Source organism: Pagrus pagrus (assembly GCF_965226575.1).
Source record: "Pagrus pagrus genome assembly, chromosome: 3".
In the NCBI taxonomy this organism is placed as follows: Eukaryota; Metazoa; Chordata; class Actinopteri; order Spariformes; family Sparidae; genus Pagrus; species Pagrus pagrus.
This window is the reverse complement of record NC_140187.1, coordinates 22,856,571-22,880,731: the sequence shown is the minus strand read 5'-3', so window position 1 is coordinate 22,880,731 and position 24,161 is coordinate 22,856,571. Positions and strand designations below refer to the sequence as shown.

The 24,161-nt window shown below is 43.7% G+C and overlaps 4 protein-coding genes across 4 annotated transcripts; all 4 read right to left on the bottom strand.

Moving 5' to 3' along the window:
* Nucleotides 1-439: 439 nt before the first annotated feature.
* On the bottom strand, nt 440-3,978 carry LOC311255209 (keratin, type II cytoskeletal 8-like). The gene is made up of 7 exons (XM_084349495.1): nt 3,524-3,978; nt 2,575-2,783; nt 2,329-2,485; nt 2,046-2,210; nt 1,816-1,941; nt 1,437-1,710; nt 440-1,326 (listed from the first exon to the last, which is right to left on the bottom strand). Exons 1-7 carry the CDS (start codon nt 3,893-3,895, stop codon nt 1,166-1,168), a joined length of 1,464 nt encoding a protein of 487 aa, XP_084205621.1. The 5' UTR covers nt 3,896-3,978; the 3' UTR covers nt 440-1,165.
* Nucleotides 3,979-6,508: 2,530 nt separating this feature from the next.
* On the bottom strand, nt 6,509-10,036 carry LOC311255481 (keratin, type II cytoskeletal 8-like). Its single transcript, XM_084349999.1, has 7 exons — nt 9,593-10,036; nt 8,644-8,852; nt 8,398-8,554; nt 8,115-8,279; nt 7,885-8,010; nt 7,506-7,779; nt 6,509-7,395 (listed from the first exon to the last, which is right to left on the bottom strand). Exons 1-7 carry the CDS (start codon nt 9,962-9,964, stop codon nt 7,235-7,237), a joined length of 1,464 nt encoding a protein of 487 aa, XP_084206125.1. The 5' UTR covers nt 9,965-10,036; the 3' UTR covers nt 6,509-7,234.
* A 2,535-nt stretch (nt 10,037-12,571) lies between these two features.
* Nucleotides 12,572-15,825, bottom strand: LOC311255242 (keratin, type II cytoskeletal 8-like). Its single transcript, XM_084349544.1, has 7 exons — nt 15,371-15,825; nt 14,696-14,904; nt 14,450-14,606; nt 14,167-14,331; nt 13,937-14,062; nt 13,558-13,831; nt 12,572-13,447 (listed from the first exon to the last, which is right to left on the bottom strand). The coding sequence occupies exons 1-7, from the start codon at nt 15,740-15,742 to the stop codon at nt 13,305-13,307; spliced, it is 1,446 nt and encodes a 481-aa protein (XP_084205670.1). The 5' UTR covers nt 15,743-15,825; the 3' UTR covers nt 12,572-13,304.
* A 2,552-nt stretch (nt 15,826-18,377) lies between these two features.
* Nucleotides 18,378-22,454, bottom strand: LOC311255241 (keratin, type II cytoskeletal 8-like). The gene is made up of 7 exons (XM_084349543.1): nt 21,976-22,454; nt 20,521-20,729; nt 20,275-20,431; nt 19,992-20,156; nt 19,762-19,887; nt 19,383-19,656; nt 18,378-19,272 (listed from the first exon to the last, which is right to left on the bottom strand). The coding sequence occupies exons 1-7, from the start codon at nt 22,351-22,353 to the stop codon at nt 19,112-19,114; spliced, it is 1,470 nt and encodes a 489-aa protein (XP_084205669.1). The 5' UTR covers nt 22,354-22,454; the 3' UTR covers nt 18,378-19,111.
* Nucleotides 22,455-24,161: the final 1,707 nt, after the last annotated feature.

Here is a 24,161-nt window from a genome sequence, read left to right as displayed (position 1 = left end):
TTATATATTTTGGGAGGTTTTTTGCATTACTGATTTGCATTACTGCATTACTGATTCTGACACCAGAGCTGCGATAAGTCCCACCTCACTGTTGAGAGTCATGTTTTTTTTTTGCTTTTTGTTTTTTTTGTTTCCAGATGTATCATCTTTGATCCTTGATGTCCTCTAATAATATCTCATTCAAAATGAGTAAAACAATGTAACATGTAGTCGACAATATTTAGGCATGTTTGATATTTACTAGGAATAGCCATGCTGAATTGGCATGTTGTAGATGCATATCTTGCAGACTGGATAACCGAGTTGGAAGTGTGTCATGGAAAAGTGGACCAGCACTGCCCCCATGTGAAATCATGTGTTTCATTTTGCTGTTGAAGTAAAAGCCTTTTTTCTTTCATTTATCAAAACAATGATGAGAGAGAGAGAGAGAGAGAGGCAATCATTTTAGTTCTCAGATTTATTTCATTCAGGTGTCATTGATGTCATGTGCTGCAACATTCAGCAGCCATGTTGCACAGCAGGCTTTTACAAAATAAATCTGGTTACACATCGTTTTATCTTGAAGGTGATGAAAGGCAAAACTAAACAAGGACACATTTGGCAGAACAGTAAAAAAGAGCGTGCCACTGGCCAATCAGTTCAAGGGTAAACTGTAAACATGTGAAATCACGCATTTCACATTTGTGAATTAAAATTAAAATTTCTCCAGTGATCAGATTTGGTCAGTGACTTGCACCCCTTACAAATATCAGCACTCAAATGCAGTACTAAAGACATCAACTTCAAAAAATCATCCTGCCGTTCAGCTTCACGATCTTATTTCGGAGCAGTTTATCAGTGCACTAAAGTACAATACATTTCTAAGTTGACAAGATAGAGTTTCAAATGTTTTCCTTGCCTAGTTTTAACACTTAAAATCTGTGTTCATTATTTCTTGGTTTGCTGTTGTGTTGAAAGAAAAAATATTTGCCTTGCTAACTGACCTAGCCATTGTGTTTTTAAGGCAATGCTTACCTTCAGAAACTCTCAGATTTTAGGACTCTAGTATTTGTGAAATTCAGCTCTCCTTTTGAACTTTCTTAACAGTGTTATGTAGCACCATGAAAGAGTAAAGATTTAGATCAAATTCAAGAGTCTCTGAAGGAAAAGAGGGGTGGCTCTCCTTTTAATATCTGCTGGAACGCACTGATGAGGAGACTGTGGACTTGGTGACAGTAGCACCGCCATAACCACCACCATAGCTGCTGCTTCCACTACTGTAGCCGAATCCACCACTGGAGCCGAATCCACCACTGGAGCCGAATCCACCACTGGACTGGAGTGATCCTGGAGCAGAAAAGAAGGTAAAGGTAAGTGTTAACATTTTTCCATCCCTATTGTCAGTGTTGTCTGTTGGTTCGCGTTTAGGACGACCACATACAAAATCTGAAACTTACCACCGGAGCTCTGCTGCACGTGGATGGTTGCGCTGGCGCCGCCGCTGGCCAGTCTGGTCTCCTCTCCTTCCAGCAGCTTCCTGTAGGTGGCGATTTCAATGTCCAGGGCCAGCTTGACGTTCATCAGCTCCTGGTACTCACGCACCTGGCGGGCCATGTCCTGCTTGGCTCTCTGGAGGGCCTCCTCCAGCTCCCTGATGCGGAGCCTGGCGTCCTTCACTGCCAGCTCACCACGCTCCTCAGCCTCTGCGATCTGGGCCTCAAGGCTGGCCCTCTGTTGAGAATGATGTTAAAGACTGATTAATCACTGCAAATCCTCTTCCCTTAGTAGACCCTCGGTTAATAATAAGGCATTATACATGAGAAGATTGAGAAATACCTGTCCCTTGACAGCATCGATCTCATTCTGGAGACGGGCGATCATGCGGTTCAGCTCAGCGATCTCAGCCTTGGTTGAGCGCAGGTCATCACCATACTGTCCGGCAGAGGACTGCATCTCCTCGTACTGTCAGGAAAAATACAACAAGGTGTGTCAAGAAGATGATGCACAGGGTTTGGAGAGGTATAAAAAGTTACAGGGGATAAACCTTTGCTTTGCCTACCACTCACCTTCTGTTTGTACCATGTCTCGGCCTCAGCTCTGCTGCGGTTGGCAATGTCCTCGTACTGAGCACGCACTTCAGCAACAACAGCATCCATGTCCAGGTTACGGCTGTTGTCCATCTCCACAATGACGGAGGTGTCCTTGATCTGGCCCTGAAGCTCACGCAGCTCCTACAGAACCAAGGATTTGATGCATAAAATTGAACTTCCTTTCCTTTTTAGTTGATTCATACAATGAGTGGATTATACTATTGTGAAGTAGCTTAATTTAAACATTATTTATACATACAGCCTCATAGACGGCCCTGAGGAAGTTGATCTCATCCTGAAGAGCATCGACCCTGGCTTCCAGCTCAACCTTGTTCATGTAGGCAGCATCAACATCCTTCTTCAGGAGCACAAACTCATTCTCTGCACCTGCGCGATGGTTGATTTCATCCTCATACCTGTTGGAACACACAGCAATCCATCAGTACATCTCCTCTCTGTGTTGGGTATATGTAATAAATAGTGACCATGTGGTGAAAACACTCACTTCCTCTTGAAGTCCTCAACCATTCCCTGCATGTTCCTCAGCTCTCCCTCCAGTTTGACCTTCTCGTTGCCCAGTCCATCGAGCTGTCTGCGCAGGTTGGCGATGTAGGCCTCGAACATGGCATCGATGTTGGAGCGGGTGGTGGTCTGGTCCTGCAGGAGGCTCCATTTTGTCTCCAGCATCTTGTTCTGCTGCTCCAGGAAACGAACCTGTGGAGACACAAAACCAGAGGAGATAATTAGACAGGAAGCATTTTTTAGTTTATATTAGTCTTTGAATTTAGTTTGGCTGGTGACACTTTGATGCTGCCACAGGTTCACACAGGGCTACAGGCCAACTGTTACCTTAGGTAGATTTTTGTTGAAGTAAGACTGGGTCAAACTTTGAGTTTTCTATAAGCTTTCCTATTTCTAGCAGCTGTAACTCATTGATGGATACAACATCACAGAGATAAGATTTGAAGCTTCCTTGCTTGGTCAACTTTGCCAGTAAAAAGAACATGTTTGCATGTAGTGAGCAGTGCTCAGCAGATTCATTATGCAAGTTGCTGTTACTATACTAGATACGGTTACACCCCGTTTTTCCGAAACCCCGCTGTTCCGAAAATAGACTTCCATTCATCGTATTGGCGTGGTTTCCCATTTTTTCAAAAGACCCCGCTATTCCGAAAAGGCTATTGTGGTACCCCTGACCCTAACCCCTAACCCTAACCATAATGGGAAGTAATTGGAAGTTGAAAGTCGGATTCGGAACAGCGGTGTGTTGGAGTGGGGTGTGTCGGAATGGATGGGTTTCGCAATGGAGGTGTTTCGGAACGTCAGGCTGTTCCCACTAGATACAAAACCTTGAACTTTCTAGTCTTTTCTTTTAAATTACAGGTTGATGGACAAAATAAGCCAAGGAAGACATTGTGGCCTAAAGTAAATTGTACATAGTCACAGGAACCAACCTTGTCAATGAAGGAGGCGAAGCGGTTGTTGAGGGTCTTGATCTGCTCCTTCTCCTGGGTGCGGACACCGTGGATGTGGGGGTCGATTTCCAGGTTCAGAGGGGCCAGCAGGCTCTTGTTGACCTGGACAGCTGTGATGGTTGGAGCAATGAAAGCGCCTCCTGCTTGGCTAGAAGAAAAGCCAAAGCCAGAGCTGCCCATACCAAAGCCAGCACCAGAACCAGCACTAAAACTGCCACCAGAGCCATAACCAGCACCAAGGCCACCAGCACCATAGGATCTTGAGACAGAGTAGCTGCTGCTTGGCCCTGCGGTGGACCTCCTGATGCTGCTACCAGAGCTGACAGAAACGGCCTTCCGTGACATAATCATTTTGTTTGCAGCGGTGTAGGTTGTCAACTCTGAGCTGAGGAGAACTGAAGATGTGAATGCTTCAAAAGGAGAGCCGAATCCCTCTGAGTGCCTAACTGCAGTTTCTGCCGCCTTTTATGGCTGAGATGAGCGAGTGGGAGGAGACTCCTCGGCCACTTCAACCTGGACTGTCAATTTTGCTGTCCAGCCTCCCCTCCACCTCAGCCTACATGCCTCTGGCTCTGAATGACAGGAGTGGTCGATCCTGTAAAACAGGTAAGAAGGGAATGTCGAAAGATAAGTCTTGACACACCCTGCACTGACAAGCCGAAGTGGGGAAGAGAGTGTGAGGTGAAGAAATGGAGTAAAAATTTGATCATGTCGTGTAATTGTTTAGTGTGTAACTCCTGTAGGCTGCTGAGTGGTTACAGGGTAGTGAAATGAATATTGGACCAGTGTCTGAATCAGTAGCTGGAGGTAGAGGGTCAGTTGAATAATCTGAAAATGTAATGAAAACCTTTCTATACACAACCTAAATCAGCATTACTACCTCTCAATAACCAAACAAATACCTGATGTAGTGCACTCAAATAGTTTCACCATAGGCTTGAGCATAAAAATACATTCATACACAATATTTTAGCATGACGAACATAGTGTATAACCCATATGAAACATGCAAAACTCAGGCCATTTCAACTGTTTATAAACAACTTTCAAACAGCTTTTTCTCTCAAAGGAGGTGTTCTTCAATTCAGTCCTCCATATGCTCAAATTTCCTGAGTGGTTTAAGTATCAGCTGCAGTGCACAACCAGAGCAGCCAGGCTGCAGTGCACACATTTTCACTAACCCTAACCCATTCTGCTCTTCTGCAAAACTACTCCAGTAGCAGCAAAAGGAAATCAGCTACAATTCAATATATTTTCAAGTTAAACTGACTTTCTTACTCACTCCACACTACTTTCCCCCCCTCCCCCCACCAAATGTAAACAAAATAGGCCTACAGCAGGCAGATTCATTAATTTATTCTCCTTTATCGACCAAATTCAAAATGTGCCTTCTACCAGCACTTTCAGCCTTAGGTGAAGATGATAAAATCCTTTTTCTTGTTAATCTGCCAAAACAGATCTTCAGTGCATGAGGAACATTTAAAAATACACCACTGTGTATCCAGAGAATAATGCAGTTCAATCAACACATGTGATTGAGGCCTAAGCACAAAAAGATATACGAATTTTCAACCCTGGTTTTTGTCAGTGGTCGAGTCCAGGTGCGGTTCCTTATATGGGCCATATGGGCAGCTTCCCAGGGTGGCGTTTGTGAAGGGTCGGCATGAGCCTCCACAAAAAAACAAACAAACAAAAAAAAACAAGCGGAAAGTCGCCCACAGTAACCGGCTCTGTAGCAGCCGCCTCTCGGTGCCATCCCGTACAGGCTTCCTTAAATTTGTTTGCATTAATTTCATCCGGTTTTTGTATTGCTCATTTACACATCAAGTCAATTATGTCATGTTGCCGTGTGGGGAGTGGGCGGCTGGGCGCCCTCTGTTTTGTAAAGGTGCGTCTGCTGCTGCTGAGAAAGTCTCATATACAGAGGTTGTGGAAGAAGGGGGGCGGGGGGGGGATAGGTCCCCCTCTGGACCTCAGCTCACTCTACTGGTGATGGGGAGCGGTGAAGCAGGGGATTCATTTAATAGTGCACAACAAAATGCTTAAGTAGCTATGAAATAAAATAAAATGAAATAAAATAAAATAAAATACTGAGGTAAATAAAATAAAATACTGAGGTAAATAAAATAAAATACTGAGGTAAATTAAATAAAATACTGAGGTAAATTAAATTAAATAAAATACTGAGGTATGTTAAATAAAGTAAAATATTGAGGTGCATAAAATAAAATACTGAGGTGGGGGGGCACTGTAGGTGACGTGCGCCCAGGGCGTCATGCAAGCTAGGACCACCTCTGGTGGAATTGCACTTACTCCATATGTCCTCCTGGATGTGTTTGTCCACCTCTGTGTTGACAGTACCGTGGCAGCCTACAGTAACGGTACACATGCACTTGGCTTGGCCCTGGATGTGCAGGTAGGCCTCTGAATTCTCTTCATGATTAAATACAGTGAGGTGAGCCTGCAAGCAACTCAGAGGTTTGTTTGTTCTGTCAGCTGACTTTAAGAAAATCAAGTCTGTTTTTTGTATATTTTGGGAGGTTTTTTTTGCTGTTGATCTTTCATTTTTGCATTGCTGATTTTGACACCAGAGCTGCGATAAGTCCCACCTCACCGTCGAGAGTCATGTTTCTTTTTGTTTTTTTGTTTTTTATTTCCAGATCTATCATCTTAGAACCTATGTCCTCTAATCATATCTCATTCAAAATGAGTAAAACGATGTAACATTTAGTCAACAATTTAGGCAAGTTTGAATTTTACTAGGAATAACCATGCTGAATTGGCATGTTGTAGATGCATATCTTGCAGACTGGATAACCAAGCTGGAAATGTGTCATGGAAAAGTGGACCAGCACTGCCCCCATGTGAAATCATGTGTTTAATGTTGCTGTTGAAGTAAAAACCCTTTTTCTTTCATTTATCAAAGTAATAATGAGAGAGAGAGAGAGAGAGAGAGAGAGGCAATCATTTTAGTTCTCAGATTTATTTCATTCAGGTGTCATTGATGTCATGTGCTGCAACATTCAGCAGCCATGTTGCACAGCAGGCTTTTACAAAATAAATCTGGTTACACATCGTTTTATCTTGAAGGTGATGAAAGGCAAAACTAAACAAGGACACATTTGGCAGAACAGTAAAAAAGAGCGTGCCACTGGCCAATCAGTTCAAGGGTAAACTGTAAACATGTGAAATCACGCATTTCACATTTGTGAATTAAAATTAAAATTTCTCCAGTGATCAGATTTGGTCAGTGACTTGCACCCCTTACAAATATCAGCACTCAAATGCAGTACTAAAGACATCAACTTCAAAAAATCATCCTGCCGTTCAGCTTCACGATCTTATTTCGGAGCAGTTTATCAGTGCACTAAAGTACAATACATTTCTAAGTTGACAAGATAGAGTTTCAAATGTTTTCCTTGCCTAGTTTTAACACTTAAAATCTGTGTTCATTATTTCTTGGTTTGCTGTTGTGTTGAAAGAAAAAATATTTGCCTTGCTAACTGACCTAGCCATTGTGTTTTTAAGGCAATGCTTACCTTCAGAAACTCTCAGATTTTAGGACTCTAGTATTTGTGAAATTCAGCTCTCCTTTTGAACTTTCTTAACAGTGTTATGTAGCACCATGAAAGAGTAAAGATTTAGATCAAATTCAAGAGTCTCTGAAGGAAAAGAGGGGTGGCTCTCCTTTTAATATCTGCTGGAACGCACTGATGAGGAGACTGTGGACTTGGTGACAGTAGCACCGCCATAACCACCACCATAGCTGCTGCTTCCACTACTGTAGCCGAATCCACCACTGGAGCCGAATCCACCACTGGAGCCGAATCCACCACTGGACTGGAGTGATCCTGGAGCAGAAAAGAAGGTAAAGGTAAGTGTTAACATTTTTCCATCCCTATTGTCAGTGTTGTCTGTTGGTTCGCGTTTAGGACGACCACATACAAAATCTGAAACTTACCACCGGAGCTCTGCTGCACGTGGATGGTTGCGCTGGCGCCGCCGCTGGCCAGTCTGGTCTCCTCTCCTTCCAGCAGCTTCCTGTAGGTGGCGATTTCAATGTCCAGGGCCAGCTTGACGTTCATCAGCTCCTGGTACTCACGCACCTGGCGGGCCATGTCCTGCTTGGCTCTCTGGAGGGCCTCCTCCAGCTCCCTGATGCGGAGCCTGGCGTCCTTCACTGCCAGCTCACCACGCTCCTCAGCCTCTGCGATCTGGGCCTCAAGGCTGGCCCTCTGTTGAGAATGATGTTAAAGACTGATTAATCACTGCAAATCCTCTTCCCTTAGTAGACCCTCGGTTAATAATAAGGCATTATACATGAGAAGATTGAGAAATACCTGTCCCTTGACAGCATCGATCTCATTCTGGAGACGGGCGATCATGCGGTTCAGCTCAGCGATCTCAGCCTTGGTTGAGCGCAGGTCATCACCATACTGTCCTGCAGAGGACTGCATCTCCTCGTACTGTCAGGAAAAACATAACAAGGTGTGTCAAGGAGATGATCCACAGGGTTTGGAGAGGTATAAAAAGTTACAGGGGATAAACCTTGGCTTTGCCTACCACTCACCTTCTGTTTGTACCATGTCTCGGCCTCAGCTCTGCTGCGGTTGGCAATGTCCTCGTACTGAGCACGCACTTCAGCAACAACAGCATCCATGTCCAGGTTACGGCTGTTGTCCATCTCCACAATGACGGAGGTGTCCTTGATCTGGCCCTGGAGCTCACGCAGCTCCTACAGAACCAAGGATTTGATGCATAAAATTGAACTTCCTTTCCTTTTTAGTTGATTCATACAATGAGTGGATTATACTATTGTGAAGTAGCTTAATTTAAACATTATTTATACGTACAGCCTCATAGACGGCCCTGAGGAAGTTGATCTCATCCTGAAGAGCATCGACCCTGGCTTCCAGCTCAACCTTGTTCATGTAGGCAGCATCAACATCCTTCTTCAGGAGCACAAACTCATTCTCTGCACCTGCGCGATGGTTGATTTCATCCTCATACCTTTTGGAACACACAGCAATCCATCAGTACATCTCCTCTCTGTGTTGGGTATATGTAATAAATAGTGACCATGTGGTGAAAACACTCACTTCCTCTTGAAGTCCTCAACCATTCCCTGCATGTTCCTCAGCTCTCCCTCCAGTTTGACCTTCTCGTTGCCCAGTCCATCGAGCTGTCTGCGCAGGTTGGCGATGTAGGCCTCGAACATGGCATCGATGTTGGAGCGGGTGGTGGTCTGGTCCTGCAGGAGGCTCCATTTTGTCTCCAGCATCTTGTTCTGCTGCTCCAGGAAACGAACCTGTGGAGACACAAAACCAGAGGAGATAATAAGACAGGAAGCATTTTTTAGTTTATATTAGTCTTTGAATTAAGTTTGGCTGGTGACACTTTGATGCTGCCACAGGTTCACACAGGGCTACAGGCCAACTGTTACCTTAGGTAGATTTTTGTTGAAGTAAGACTGGGTCAAACTTTGAGTTTTCTATAAGCTTTCCTATTTCTAGCAGCTGTAACTCACTGATGGATACAACATCACAGAGATAAGATTCGAAGCTTCCTTGCTTGGTCAGCTTTGCCAGTAAAAAGAACATGTTTGCATGTAGTGAGCAGTGCTCAGCAGATTCATTATGCAAGTTGCTGTTACTATACTAGATACGGTTACACCCCGCTTTTCCGAAACCCCGCTGTTCCGAAAATAGACTTCCATTCATCGTAATGGCGTGCTTTCCCATTTTTTCAAAAGACCCAGCTATTCCGAAAAGGCTATTGTGGTACCCCTGACCCTAACCCCTAACCCTAACCATAATGGGAAGTAATTGGAAGTTGAAAGTCGGATTCGGAACAGCGGTGTGTTGGAGTGGGGTGTGTCGGAATGGATGGGTTTCGCAATGGAGGTGTTTCGGAACGTCAGGCTGTTCCCACTAGATACAAAACCTTGAACTTTCTAGTCTTTTCTTTTAAATTACAGGTTGATGGACAAAATAAGCCAAGGAAGACATTGTGGCCTAAAGTAAATTGTACATAGTCACAGGAACCAACCTTGTCAATGAAGGAGGCGAAGCGGTTGTTGAGGGTCTTGATCTGCTCCTTCTCCTGGGTGCGGACACCGTGGATGTGGGGGTCGATTTCCAGGTTCAGAGGGGCCAGCAGGCTCTTGTTGACCTGGACAGCTGTGATGGTTGGAGCGATGAAAGCGCCTCCTGCTTGGCTAGAAGAAAAGCCAAAGCCAGAGCTGCCCATACCAAAGCCAGCACCAGAACCAGCACTATAACTGCCACCAGAGCCATAACTAGCACCAAGGCCACCAGCACCATAGGATCTTGAGACAGAGTAGCTGCTGCTTGGCCCTGCGGTGGACCTCCTGATGCTGCTACCAGAGCTGACAGAAACGGCCTTCCGTGACATAATCATTTTGTTTGCAGCGGTGTAGGTTGTCAACTCTGAGCTGAGGAGAACTGAAGATGTGAATGCTTCAAAAGGTGAGCCGAATCCCTCTGAGTGCCTAACTGCAGTTTCTGCCGCCTTTTATGGCTGAGATGAGCGAGTGGGAGGAGACTCCTCGGCCACTTCAGCATGGACTGTCAATTTTGCTGTCCAGCCTCCCCTCCACCTCAGCCTACATGCCTCTGGCTCTGAATGACAGGAGTGGTCGATCCTGTAAAACAGGTAAGGAGGGAATGTCGAAAGATAAGTCTTGACACACCCTGCACTGACAAGCAGAAGTGGGGAAGAGAGTGTGAGGTGAAGAAATGGAGTACAAATTTGATCATGTAGTGTATTTATTTAGTGTATAACCTGTAGGCTGCTGAGTGGTTACAGGGCAGTGAAATGAATATTGGACCAGTGTCTGAATCAGTAGCTGGAGGTAGAGGGTCAGTTGAATAATCTGAAAATGTAATGAAAACCTTTCTATACACAACCTAAATCAGCATTACTACCTCTCAATAACCAAACAAATACCTGATGTAGTGCACTCAAATAGTTTCACCATAGGCTTGAGCATAAAAATACATTCATACACAATATTTTAGCATGACGAACATAGTGTATAACCCATATGAAACATGCAAAACTCGGGCCATTTCAACTGTTTATAAACAACTTTCAAACTCCTTTTTCCCTCAAAGGAGGTGTTCTTCAATTCAGTCCTCCATATGCTCAAATTTCCTAAGTGGTTTAAGTATCAGCTGCAGTGCACAACCAGAGCAGCCAGGCTGCAGTGCACACATTTTCACTAACCCTAACCCATTCTGCTCTTCTGCAAAACTACTCCAGTAGCAGCAAAAGGAAATCAGCTACAATTCAATATATTTTCAAGTTAAACTGACTTTCTTACTCACTCCACACTTCTTTCCCCCCCTCCCCCCACCAAATGTAAACAAAATAGGCCTACAGCAAGCAGATTCATTATTTTATTCTCCTTTATCAACCAAATTCAAAATGTGCGTTCTACCAGCACTTTCAGCCTTAGGTGAAGATGATAAAATCCTTTTTCTTGTTAATCTGCCAAAACAGATCTTGAGTGCATGAGGAACATTTAAAAATACACCACTGTGTATCCAGAGAATAATGCAGTTCAATCAACACACGTGATTGAGGCCTAAGCACAAAAAGATATACGAATTTTCAACCCTGGTTTTTGTCAGTGGTCGAGGGTGGAATCCAGGTGCGGTTCCTTATATGGGCAATATGGGCAGCTTCCCAGGGTGGCGTTCGTGAAGGGTCGGCATGAGCCTCCGCAAAAAAAAACAAAAAAGAAAACAAGCGGAAAGTCGCCCACAGTAACCGGCTCTGTAGCAGCCGCCTCTCGGTGCCATCCCGTACAGGCTTCCTTAAATTTGTTTGCATTCATTTCATCCGGTTTTTGTATTGCTCATTTACACATCAAGTCAATTATGTCATGTTGCCGTGTGGGGAGTGGGCGGCTGGGCGCCCTCTGTTTTGTAAAGGTGCGTCTGCTGCTGCTGAGAAAGTCTCATATACAGAGGTTGTGGAAGAAGGGGGGCGGGGGGGGATAGGTCCCCCTCTGGACCTCAGCTCACTCTACTGGTGATGAGGGGGCGGTGAAGCAGGGGATTCATTTAATAGTGCACAACAAAAAGTAACTATGAAATAAAATAAAATAAAATAAAATAAAATACTGAGGTAAATAATATAAAAATACTGAGGTAAATTAAATTAAATTAAATACTGAGGTATATTAAATAAAATAAAATATTGAGGTACATAAAATTAAATACTGAGGTATATTAAATAAAATAAAATATTGAGGTACATAAAATAAAATACTGAGGTGGGGGGGCGCTGAAGGTGAGGTTCGCCCAGGGCGTCATGCAAGCTAGGACCACCACTGGTGGAATTGCACTTACTCCATATGTCCTCCTGGCTGTGTTTGTCCACCTCTGTGTTGACAGTACCTTGGCAGCCTACAGTAACGGTACACATGCACTTGGCTTGGCCCTGGATGTGCAGGTAGGCCTCTGAATTCTCTTCATGATTAAATACAGTCAGATGAGCCTGCAAGCAACTCAGAGGTTTGTTTGTTCTGTCAGCTGACTTTAAGAAAATCAAGTCTGTTTTTTGTATATTTTGGGAGGTTTTTTTGCTGTGATCTTTCATTTTTGCATTGCTGATTTTGACACCAGAGCTGCAATAAGTCCCACCTCACCGTCGAGAGTCATGTTTCTTTTTGTTTTTTTGTTTTTTATTTCCAGATCTATCATCTTAGAACCTATGTCCTCTAATCATATCTCATTCAAAATGAGTAAAACGATGTAACATTTAGTCAACAATTTAGGCAAGTTTGAATTTTACTAGGAATAACCATGCTGAATTGGCATGTTGTAGATGCATATCTTGCAGACTGGATAACCAAGCTGGAAATGTGTCATGGAAAAGTGGACCAGCACTGCCCCCATGTGAAATCATGTGTTTAATGTTGCTGTTGAAGTAAAAACCCTTTTTCTTTCATTTATCAAAATAATAATGAGAGAGATAGAGAGAGAGAGAGAGAGGCAATCATTTTAGTTCTCAGATTTATTTCATTCAGATGTCATTGATGTCATGTGCTGCAACATTCAGCAGCCATGTTGCACAGCAGGCTTTTACAAAATAAATCTGGTTACACATCGTTTTATCTTGAAGGTGATGAAAGGCAAAACTAAACAAGGACACATTTGGCAGAACAGTAAAAAGAGCGTGCCACTGGCCAATCAGTTCAAGGGTAAACTGTAAACATGTGAAATCACGCATTTCACATTTGTGAATTAAAATTAAAATTTCTCCAGTGATCAGATTTGGTCAGTGACTTGCACCCCTTACAAATATCAGCACTCAAATGCAGTACTAAAGACATCAACTTAAAAAATCATCCTGCCTTTCAGCTTCACGATCTTATTTCAGAGCAGTTTATCAGTGCACTAAAGCACAATACATTTCTAAGTTGACAAGATAGACTACAGAGTTTCAAATGTTTTCCTTGCCTAGTTTTAACACTTAAAATGTGTGTGTTCCTTATTTCTTGGTTTGCTGTTGTGTTGAAAGAAAAAATATTTGCCTTGCTAACTGACCTGGCCATTGTGTTTTTAAGGCAATGCTTACCTTCAGAAACTCTCAGATTTTAGGACTCTAGTATTTGTGAAATTCAGCTCTCCTTTTGAACTTTCTTAACAGTGTTATGTAGCACCATGAAAGAGTATAGATTTAGATCAAATTCAAGAGTCTCTGAAGGAAAAGAGGGGTGGCTCTCCTTTTAATATCTGCTGGAACGCACTGATGAGGAGACTGTGGACTTGGTGACAGTAGCACCGCCATAACCACCACCATAGCTGCTGCTTCCACTACTGTAGCCGAATCCACCGCTGGAGCCGAATCCACCGCTGGACTGGAGTGATCCTGGAGCAGAAAAGAAGGTAAAGGTAAGTGTTAACATTTTTCCATCCCTATTGTCAGTGTTGTCTGTTGGTTCACGTTTAGGATGACCACATACAAAATCTGAAACTTACCACCGGAGCTCTGCTGCACGTGAATGGTTGCGCTGGCGCCTCCGCTGGCCAGTCTGGTCTCCTCTCCTTCCAGCAGCTTCCTGTAGGTGGCAATTTCAATGTCCAGGGCCAGCTTGACGTTCATCAGCTCCTGGTACTCACGCACCTGGCGGGCCATGTCCTGCTTGGCTCTCTGGAGGGCCTCCTCCAGCTCCCTGATGCGGAGCCTGGCGTCCTTCACTGCCAGCTCACCACGCTCCTCAGCCTCTGCGATCTGGGCCTCAAGGCTGGCCCTCTGTTGAGAATGATGTTAAAGACTGATTAATAACTGCAAATCCTCTTACCTTAGTAGACCCTCTGTTAATAATAAGGCATTATACATGAGAAGATTGAGAAATACCTGTCCCTTGACAGCATCGATCTCATTCTGGAGACGGGCGATCATGCGGTTCAGCTCAGCGATCTCAGCCTTGGTTGAGCGCAGGTCATCACCATACTGTCCTGCAGAGGACTGCATCTCCTCGTACTGTCAGGAAAAATATAACAAGGTATGTCAAGAAGGTGATGCACAGGGTTTGGAGAGGTATAAAAAGTTACAGGGGATAAACCTTGGCTTTGCCTACCACTCACCTTCTGTTTGTACCATGACTCGGCCTCAGCTCTGCTGCGGTTGGCAATGTCCTCGTACTGAGCACGCACTTCAGCAACAACAGCATCCATGTCCAGGTTACGGCTGTTGTCCATCTCCACAATGACGGAGGTGTCCTTGATCTGGCCCTGAAGCTCACGCAGCTCCTACAGAATCAAGGATTTGATGCATAAAATTGAACTTCCTTTCCTTTTTAGTTGATTCATACAATGAGTGGATTTTACTATTGTGAAGTAGCTTAATTTAAACATTATTTATACGTACAGCCTCATAGACGGCCCTGAGGAAGTTGATCTCATCCTGAAGAGCATCGACCCTGGCTTCCAGCTCAACCTTGTTCATGTAGGCAGCATCAACATCCTTCTTCAGGAGCACAAACTCATTCTCTGCACCTGCGCGATGGTTGATTTCATCCTCATACCTGTTGGAACACACAGCAATCCATCAGTACATCTCCTCTCTGTGTTGGGTATATGTAATAAATAGTGACCATGTGGTGAAAACACTCACTTCCTCTTGAAGTCCTCAACCATTCCCTGCATGTTCCTCAGCTCTCCCTCCAGTTTGACCTTCTCGTTGCCCAGTCCATCGAGCTGTCTGCGCAGGTTGGCGATGTAGGCCTCGAACATGGCATCGATGTTGGAGCGGGTGGTGGTCTGGTCCTGCAGGAGGCTCCATTTTGTCTCCAGCATCTTGTTCTGCTGCTCCAGGAAACGAACCTGTGGAGACACAAAACCAGAAGAGATCATTAGACAAGAAGCATTTTTTAGTTTATATTAGTCTTTCAATTTAGTTTGGCTGGTGACACTTTGATGCTGCCACAGGTTCACACAGGGCTACAGTCCAACTGTTACCTTAGGTAGATTTTTGTTGAAGTAAGACTGGGTCAAACTTTGAGTTTTTATAAGCTTTCCTATTTCTAGCAGCTGTAACTCATTGATGGATACAACATCACAGAGATAAGATTCGAAGCTTCCTTGCTTGGTCAGCTTTGCCAGTAAAAAGAACATGTTTGCATGTAGTGAGCAGTGCTCAGCAGATTCATTATGCAAGTTGCTGTTACTATACTAGATACAAAACCTTGAACTTTCTAGTCTTTTCTTTTAAATTACAGGTTGATGGACAAAATAAGCCAAGGAAGAAACTGTGGCCTAAAGTAAATTGTACATAGTCACAGGAACCAACCTTGTCAATGAAGGAGGCGAAGCGGTTGTTGAGGGTCTTGATCTGCTCCTTCTCCTGGGTGCGGACACCGTGGATGTGGGGGTCGATTTCCAGGTTCAGAGGGGCCAGCAGGCTCTTGTTGACCTGGACAGCTGTGATGGTTGGAGCGATGAAAGCGCCTCCTGCTTGGCTAGAAGAAAAGCCAAAGCCAGAGCTGCCCATACCAAAGCCAGCACCAGAACCAGCACTAAAACTGCCACCAGAGCCATAACTAGCACCAAGGCCACCAGCACCATAGGATCTTGAGACAGAGTAGCTGCTGCTTGGCCCTGCGGTGGACCTCCTGATGCTGCTACCAGAGCTGACAGAAACAGCCTTCCGTGACATAATCATTTTGTTTGCAGCGGTGTTGGTTGTCAACTCTGAGCTGAGGAGAACTGAAGATGTGAATGCTTCAAAAGGAGAGCCGAATCCCTCTGAGTGCCTAACTGCAGTTTCTGCCGCCTTTTATGGCTGAGCTGAGCGAGTGGGAGGAGACTCCCCGGCCACTTCAACCTGGACTGTCACTTTTGCTGTCCACCCTCCCCTCCACCTCAGCCTACATGCCTCTGGCTCTGAATGACAGGAGTGGCCGATCCTGTAAAACAGGTAAGGAGGGAATGTCGAAAGATAAGTCTTGACACACCCTGCACTGACAAGCCGAAGTGGGGAAGAGAGTGTGAGGTGAAGAAATGGAGTAAAAATTTGATCATGTAGTGTATTTATTTAGTGTATAACTCCTGTAGGCTGCTGAGTGGTTACAGGGCAGTGAAATGAATATTGGACCAGTGTCTGAATTAGTAGCTGGAGGTTAGTTGAATAATCTGAAAATGTACTGAAAACCTTTCTACACACAACCCAAGTCAGCATTACTACCTCTCAATAACCAAACAAATACCTGATGTAGTAGACTCAAATAGTTTCACCATAGGCTTGAGCATAAAAATACATTCATACACAATATTTTAGCACGACGAACATAGTGTATAACCCATATGAAACATGCAAAACTTGGGCCATTTCAACTGTTTATAAACAACTTTCAAACAGCTTTTTCCCTCAAAGGAGGTGTTCTTCAATTCAGTCCTCCATATGCTCAAATTTCCTAAGTGGTTTAAGTATCAGCTGCAGTACACAACCAGAGCAGCCAGGCTGCAGTGCACACATTTTCACTTACCATAACCCTAACCCATTCTGCTCTTCTGCAAAACTACTCCATTAGCAGCAAAAAGAGCTACAATTCAATATATTTTCAAGTTAAACTGACTTTCTTACTCACTCCACACTACTTCCCCCCCTCCCCCCACCAAATGTAAACAAAATAGGCCTACAGCAGGCAGATTCATTAATTTATTCTCCTTTATCAACCAAATTCAAAATGTGCGTTCTACCAGCACTTTCAGCCTTAGGTGAAGATTATAAAATCCCTTTCTTTTTAAGCTGCCAAAACAGATCTTGAGTGCATGAGGATCTTTTAAAAATACACCACTGTGTATCCAGAGAATAATGCAATTCAATCAACACACGTGATTGAGGCCTAAGCACAAAAAGATATACGAATTTTCAACCCTGGTTTTTGTCAGTGGTCGAGGGTGGAATCCAGGTGCGGTTCCTTATATGGGCAATATGGGCAGCTTCCCAGGGTGGCGTTCGTGAAGGGTCGGCATGAGCCTCCGCAAAAAAAAACTAAAAAGAAAACAAGCGGAAAGTCGCCCACAGTAACCGGCTCTGTAGCAGCCGCCTCTCGGTGCCATCCCGTACTGGCTTCCTTAAATTTGTTTGCATTCATTTCATCGGGTTTTTGTATTGCTCATTTACACGTCAAGTCAATCATGTCATGTTGCCGTGTGGGGAGTGGGCGGCTGGGCGCCCTCTGTTTTGTAAAGGTGCGTCTGCTGCTGCTGAGAAAGTCTCATATACAGAGGTTGTGGAAGAAGGGGGGCGGGGGGGGATAGGTCCACCTCTGGACCTCAGCTCACTCTACTGGTGCTGGGGAGCGGTGAAGCAGGGGATTCATTTAATAGTGCACAACAAAATGCTTAAGTAGCTATTAAATGAAATAAAATAAAATAAAATAAAATACTGAGGTAGATAAAACACTGAGGTAAATAAAATAAAATACTGAGGTAAACAAAATAAAATACTGAGGTAAATAAAAAAAAATACTGAGGTAAATAAAATAAAAATACTGAGGTAAATTAAATTAAATTAAATACTGAGGTAGATTAAATTAAATTAAATATTGAGGTACATAAAATAAAATACTGAGGTGGGGGGGCACTGTAGGTGAGGTTCGCCCAGGGCGTCATGCAAGCTAGGACCACCACTGGTGGAATCGCACTTACTCCATGTCCTCCTGGCTGTGTTTGTCCACCTCTGTGTTGACAGTACCTTGGCAGCCTACAGTAACGGTACACATGCACTTGGCTTGGCCCTGGATGTGCAGGTAGGCCTCTGAATTCTCTTCATGATTAAATACAGTCAGATGAGCCTGCAAGCAACTCAGAGGTTTGTTTGTTCTGTCAGCTGACTTTAAGAAAATCAAGTCTGTTTTTTATATATTTTGGGAGGTTTTTTTGCTGTTGATCTTTCATTTTTGCATTGCTGATTTTGACACCAGAGCTGCGATAAGTCCCACCTCACTGTTGAGAGTCATGTTTCTTTTTGTTTTGTTTTTTTTTCATTTCCAGATCTATCATCTTAGAACCTATGTCCTCTAATCATATCTCATTCAAAATGAGTAAAACAATGTAACATTTAGTCAACAGTTTAGGCAGGTTTGAAATTTACTAGGAATAACCATGCTGAATTGGCATGTTGTAGATGCATATCTTGCAGACTGGATAACCAAGCTGGAAATGTGTCATGGAAAAGTGGACCAGCACTGCCCCCATGTGAAATCATGTGTTTCATTTTTGCTGTTGAAGTAAAAACCCTTTTTCTTTCATTTATCAAAATAATAATGAGAGAGAGAGAGAGAGAGAGGCAATCATTTTAGTTCTCAGATTTATTTCATTCAGGTGTCATTGATGTAATTTGCTGCAACATTCAGCAGCCATGTTGCACAGCAGGCTTTTACAAAATAAATCTGGTTACACATCGTTTTATCTTGAAGGTGATGAAAGGCAAAACTAAACAAGGACACATTTGGCAGAACAGTAAAAAGAGCTTGCCATTGGCCAATCAGTTCAAGGGTAAACTGTAAACATGTGAAATCACGCATTTCACATTTGTGAATTAAAATTAAAATTTCTCCAGTGATCAGATTTGGTCAGTGACTTGCACCCCTTACAAATATCAGCACTCAAATGCAGTACTAAAGACATCAACTTCAAAAAATCATCCTGCCGTTCAGCTTCACAATCTTATTTCAGAGCAGTTTATCAGTGCACTAAAGTACAATACATTTCTTAGTTGACAAGATAGACTACAGAGTTTCAAATGTTTTCCTTGCCTAGTTTTAACACTTAAAATCTGTGTGTTCCTTATTTCTTGGTTTGCTGTTGTGTTGAAAGAAAAAATATTTGCCTTGCTAACTGACCTGGCCATTGTGTTTTTAAGGCAATGCTTACCTTCAGAAACTCTCAGATTTTAGGACTCTAGTATTTGTGAAATTCAGCTCTCCTTTTGAACTTTCTTAACAGTGTTATGTAGCACCATGAAAGAGTAAAGATTTAGATCAAATTCAAGAGTCTCTGAAGGAAAAGAGGGGTGGCTCTCCTTTTAATATCTGCTGGAACGCACTGATGAGGAGACTGTGGACTTGGTGACAGTAGCACCGCCATAACCACCACCATAGCTGCTGCTTCCACTACTGTAGCCGAATCCACCGCTGGAGCCGAATCCACCACTGGAGCCGAATCCACCGCTGGACTGGAGTGATCCTGGAGCAGAAAAGAAGGTAAAGGTAAGTGTTAACATTTTTCCATCCCTATTGTCAGTGTTGTCTGTTGGTTCACGTTTAGGACGACCACATACAAAATCTGAAACTTACCACCGGAGCTCTGCTGCACGTGGATGGTTGCGCTGGCGCCGCCGCTGGCCAGTCTGGTCTCCTCTCCTTCCAGCAGCTTCCTGTAGGTGGCGATTTCAATGTCCAGGGCCAGCTTGACGTTCATCAGCTCCTGGTACTCACGCACCTGGCGGGCCATGTCCTGCTTGGCTCTCTGGAGGGCCTCCTCCAGGTCCTTGATGCGGAGCCTGGCGTCCTTCACTGCCAGCTCACCACGCTCCTCAGCCTCTGCGATCTGGGCCTCAAGGCTGGCCCTCTGTTGAGAATGATGTTAAAGACTGATTAATAACTGCAAATCCTCTTACCTTAGTAGACCCTCTGTTAATAATAAGGCATTATACATGAGATGATTGAGAAATACCTGTCCCTTGACAGCCTCGATCTCATTCTGAAGACGGGCGATCATGCGGTTCAGCTCAGCGATCTCAGCCTTGGTTGAGCGCAGGTCATCACCATACTGTCCGGCAGAGGACTGCATCTCCTCGTACTGTCAGGAAAAATACAACAAGGTGTGTCAAGAAGATGATCCACAGGGTTTGGAGAGGTATAAAAAGTTACAGGGGATAAACCTTGGCTTTGCCTACCACTCACCTTCTGTTTGTACCATGTCTCGGCCTCAGCTCTGCTGCGGTTGGCAATGTCCTCGTACTGAGCACGCACTTCAGCAACAATAGAATCCATGTCCAGGTTACGGCTGTTGTCCATCTCCACAATGACGGAGGTGTCCTTGATCTGGCCCTGGAGCTCACGCAGCTCCTACAGAACCAAGGATTTGATGCATAAAATTGAACTTCCTTTCCTTTTTAGTTGATTCATACAATGAGTGGATTTTACTATTGTGAAGTAGCTTAATTTAAACATTATTTATACGTACAGCCTCATAGACGGCCCTGAGGAAGTTGATCTCATCCTGAAGAGCATCGACCCTGGCTTCCAGCTCAACCTTGTTCATGTAAGCAGCATCAACATCCTTCTTCAGGAGCACAAACTCATTCTCTGCACCTGCGCGCTTGTTGATTTCATCCTCGTACCTGTTGGAACACAAAGCAATCCATCAGTACATCTCCTCACTATGTTGGGTATATGTAATAAATAGTGACCATGTACTGAAAACACTCACTTCATCTTGAAGTCCTCAACCATGCCCTGCATGTTCCTCAGCTCTCCCTCCAGTTTGACCTTCTCGTTGCCCAGTCCATCGAGCTGTCTGCGCAGGTTGGCGATGTAGGCCTCGAACATGGCATCGATGTTGGAGCGGGTGGTGGTCTGGTCCTGCAGGAGGCTCCATTTTGTCTCCAGCATCTTGTTCTGCTGCTCCAGGAAACGAACCTGTGGAGACACAAAACCAGAAGAGATCATTAGACAAGAAGCATTTTTTAGTTTATATTAGTCTTTCAATTTAGTTTGGCTGGTGACACTTTGATGCTCCTGCAGAATTGTTTTTGAGCACAATAGTGATTAAAAAGTTAATATTATTTTTTAAATGGAGGGATCAGTGCTAAAAGGATTTGAAGGGTGTGTCATTGTGATATCAGGTTTCAAAATGCTTCACCTCACCTGCAGGACTGATTAGATAGCAGCATAATCAAATTGCCACACCCTAGTCACAACAATTGTAAGTCACGGCGACATATCTTTGTTTGCTGTTTTTTAGCATTTTTAACACTAAAATCTATCTTCAGTTCTTCCTACTTAAAACAAATAACATAGTATGTTCTATTCAGATGTTTTGCCAACATGTCTTTGTGGCTTTAAGTGCTTCATCTGATATATCTCTTTTTTGGCTATGACTCATCCTGCATGCTCTGTTGAGCTATCAAGGCCACACAGTCAGTCCAGCCATAAAAAAAAACTAGGTGTGGCAGATAAACCACAGAAGACAAAGCAGTGAAGTAACAAGGGATGAGTGCTTTGTTTTGTGAGTTTTTGTCTGAGTGCCATCTTATAGAGATGTTCAGAGTCTCACTCTACATATAGCTTGCAAGTATCAATACAGATGCCCCATTACAGGATAGAAAACTATTGAAAGTAGCATTCCTGTCGTCCATAACAACCAGGTGATAAGTGCAATGTGCAAATGACAGACTTTGGACTCTGTGGGCAGAGTGCAGATACAGTAGATCCCTATTTTCTCTTGCCAGGTAAGGGAACGGCAGGTCACTGGAATATAATCCCCACCCATATTTAAATAGTGGGCAGAGATGCTGCCACAGGTTCACACAGGGCTACAGGCCAACTGTTACCTTAGGTAGATTTTTGTTGAAGTAAGACTGGGTCAAACTTTGAGTTTTTATAAGCTTTCCTATTTCTAGCAGCTGTAACTCATTGATGGATACAACATCACAGAGATAAGATTCGAAGCTTCCTTGCTCAGTCAGCTTTGCCAGTAAAAAGAACATGTTTGCATGTAGTGAGCAGTGCTCAGCAGATTCATTATGCAAGTTGCTGTTACTGTACTAGATACAAAAACCTTGAACTTTCTAGTCTTTTCTTTTAAATTACAGGTTGATGGACAAAATAAGCCAAGGAAGACACTGTGGCCTAAAGTAAATTGTACATAGTCACAGGAACCAACCTTGTCAATGAAGGAGGCGAAGCGGTTGTTGAGGGTCTTGATCTGCTCCTTCTCCTGGGTGCGGACACCGTGGATGTGGGGGTCGATTTCCAGGTTCAGAGGGGCCAGCAGGCTCTTGTTGACCTGGACAGCTGTGATGGTTGGAGCGATGAAAGCGCCTCCTGCTTGGCTAGAAGAAAAGCCAAAGCCAGAGCTGCCCATACCAAAGCCAGCACCAGAACCAGCACTATAACTGCCACCAGAGCCATAACTAGCACCAAGGCCACCAGCACCATAGGATCTTGAGACGGAGTAGCTGCTGCTTGGTCCTCCGGTGGACCTCCTGATGCTGCTGCTAGAGCTGACGGACATGGCCTTCCTTCCTTGATTTCCGAACATTTTGTTTGCAGCGGTGTTGGTTGTCAACTCTGAGCTGAGGAGAACTGAAGATGTGAATGCTTCAAAAGGAGAGCCGAATCCCTCTGAGTGCCTGACTGCAGTCTCTGCCGCCTTTTATGGCTGAGATGAGCGAGTGGGAGGAGACTCCTTGGACACTCCGACCTGTACTCTCACTTTTGCTGTCCAGCCTCCCCTCCACCTCAGCCTACATGTCTCTGGCTGAATGATAGGAGTGGCCGATCCTGTAAAACAGGTAAGGGAGGGATTGTCGAAAGATAAGCCTTGACACACCCTGCACTGACAAGCCGAAGTGGGGAAGAGAGTGCGAGGTGAAGAAATGGAGTAAAAAGTCAGCATTACTACCTCTCAATAACCAAACAAATACCTGATGTAGCGCACTCAAATAGTTTAACCGTAGGCTTGAGCATGAAAATACATTCATACACAATATTTTAGCATGAAGAACATAGTGAATAACCCATATGAAAAAAACTCGGACCAGTTCAACTGTTTATAAACAACTCACACCATTCTGCTCTTCTGCAAAACTACTACATTAGCAGCAAAAAGAAATCAGCTACAATTTAATATATTTTCAAGTTAAACCGAGTTTCTTCCTTAATCCACACTACTTTCCCCGTCTCTTCATAGTGTTGAACTTGTTAGGGGCGTAACTCACTTCCTCCAACAGATCAAGTACAAATGTAAACAAAATAGGCCTACAGCAGGCAGGTGAGTTAATGTATTCTCCTTTATCGTAGCAACAGAAAATAATACTGAAAGTTGAAGAATTATCTATTGGGCTGTTAGTTACTTTTTTGTATCTATCAATTGTCGTAAAAAATTAAAGCAACATTATGTAACTTTTTCACCTTAAATAACAGCTTTAAAATCATGTTGATGGTACCTTGCAACAGGGTGAATGGTGTCTCTGTCTCAGCCACTCCGCCCCCTATCACTTGTTTCTGCACTATGTAACTCCAGTTAGAGGGTAGGCTCACGGCATTACATACTTGTTTACTTCAACGGACAAGTTTTCAACGCATAGCATTGTCACGACATAATGAGTTTTGTCTGTAGTCAGCACCGTCGTTATGTCTGACAAATTGTTACAGACCTGGGATTTTAATTTACGACACTGGTGTTGCACTCAAAAAATGGGGGTGGGCGCACAAAATTTTAATTTCTACATAATGTTCCTTTAAATTTCAGAAAATAGTGAATCACACAAGATGCATACACACGTACCATGGCAACAGGAATCCAGGAATATTATAGGTTGCTAATAATAATAATAATAATAATAATAATAATAATAAGCCACTGCAAGAGGTCATTCTGTATAATGAGTCATTTTACTTCTAATACCTAAGTACGTGTTGCTGCTAATGTTGCTTATGTAGATTTCCTTTTTAATGTTGAATGCATGATGTCATTGCTACTTTTACTTGTGTAAAAAAAATTATATGATTTTTGACCTTGTTTGTATCCAGTCTGTGTTTGAAGCATTTAACTGACCAAACAAGTCTTCCACATACAAGTTGAACGAGAATGGACACAGTAACCCACCCTGTCTAACCCTTCACTGACATGAAAAGAGTGAGATGAAGCACTACACCATGTAACCTGTATGGTCACATAGACATAACAATTCACAGGAATCCTGAGATCCTGAGGAGATAGCTAATCAGTTTCTTGCTTGCTTTCAGTCAAACTGGCAATCTGACAAATTATGTTTATTTCACTGCTCCCTGATTGACTAGCAACAGTGAAGACAATGGATAGTGTAATCAGGAGGGACCTGACTG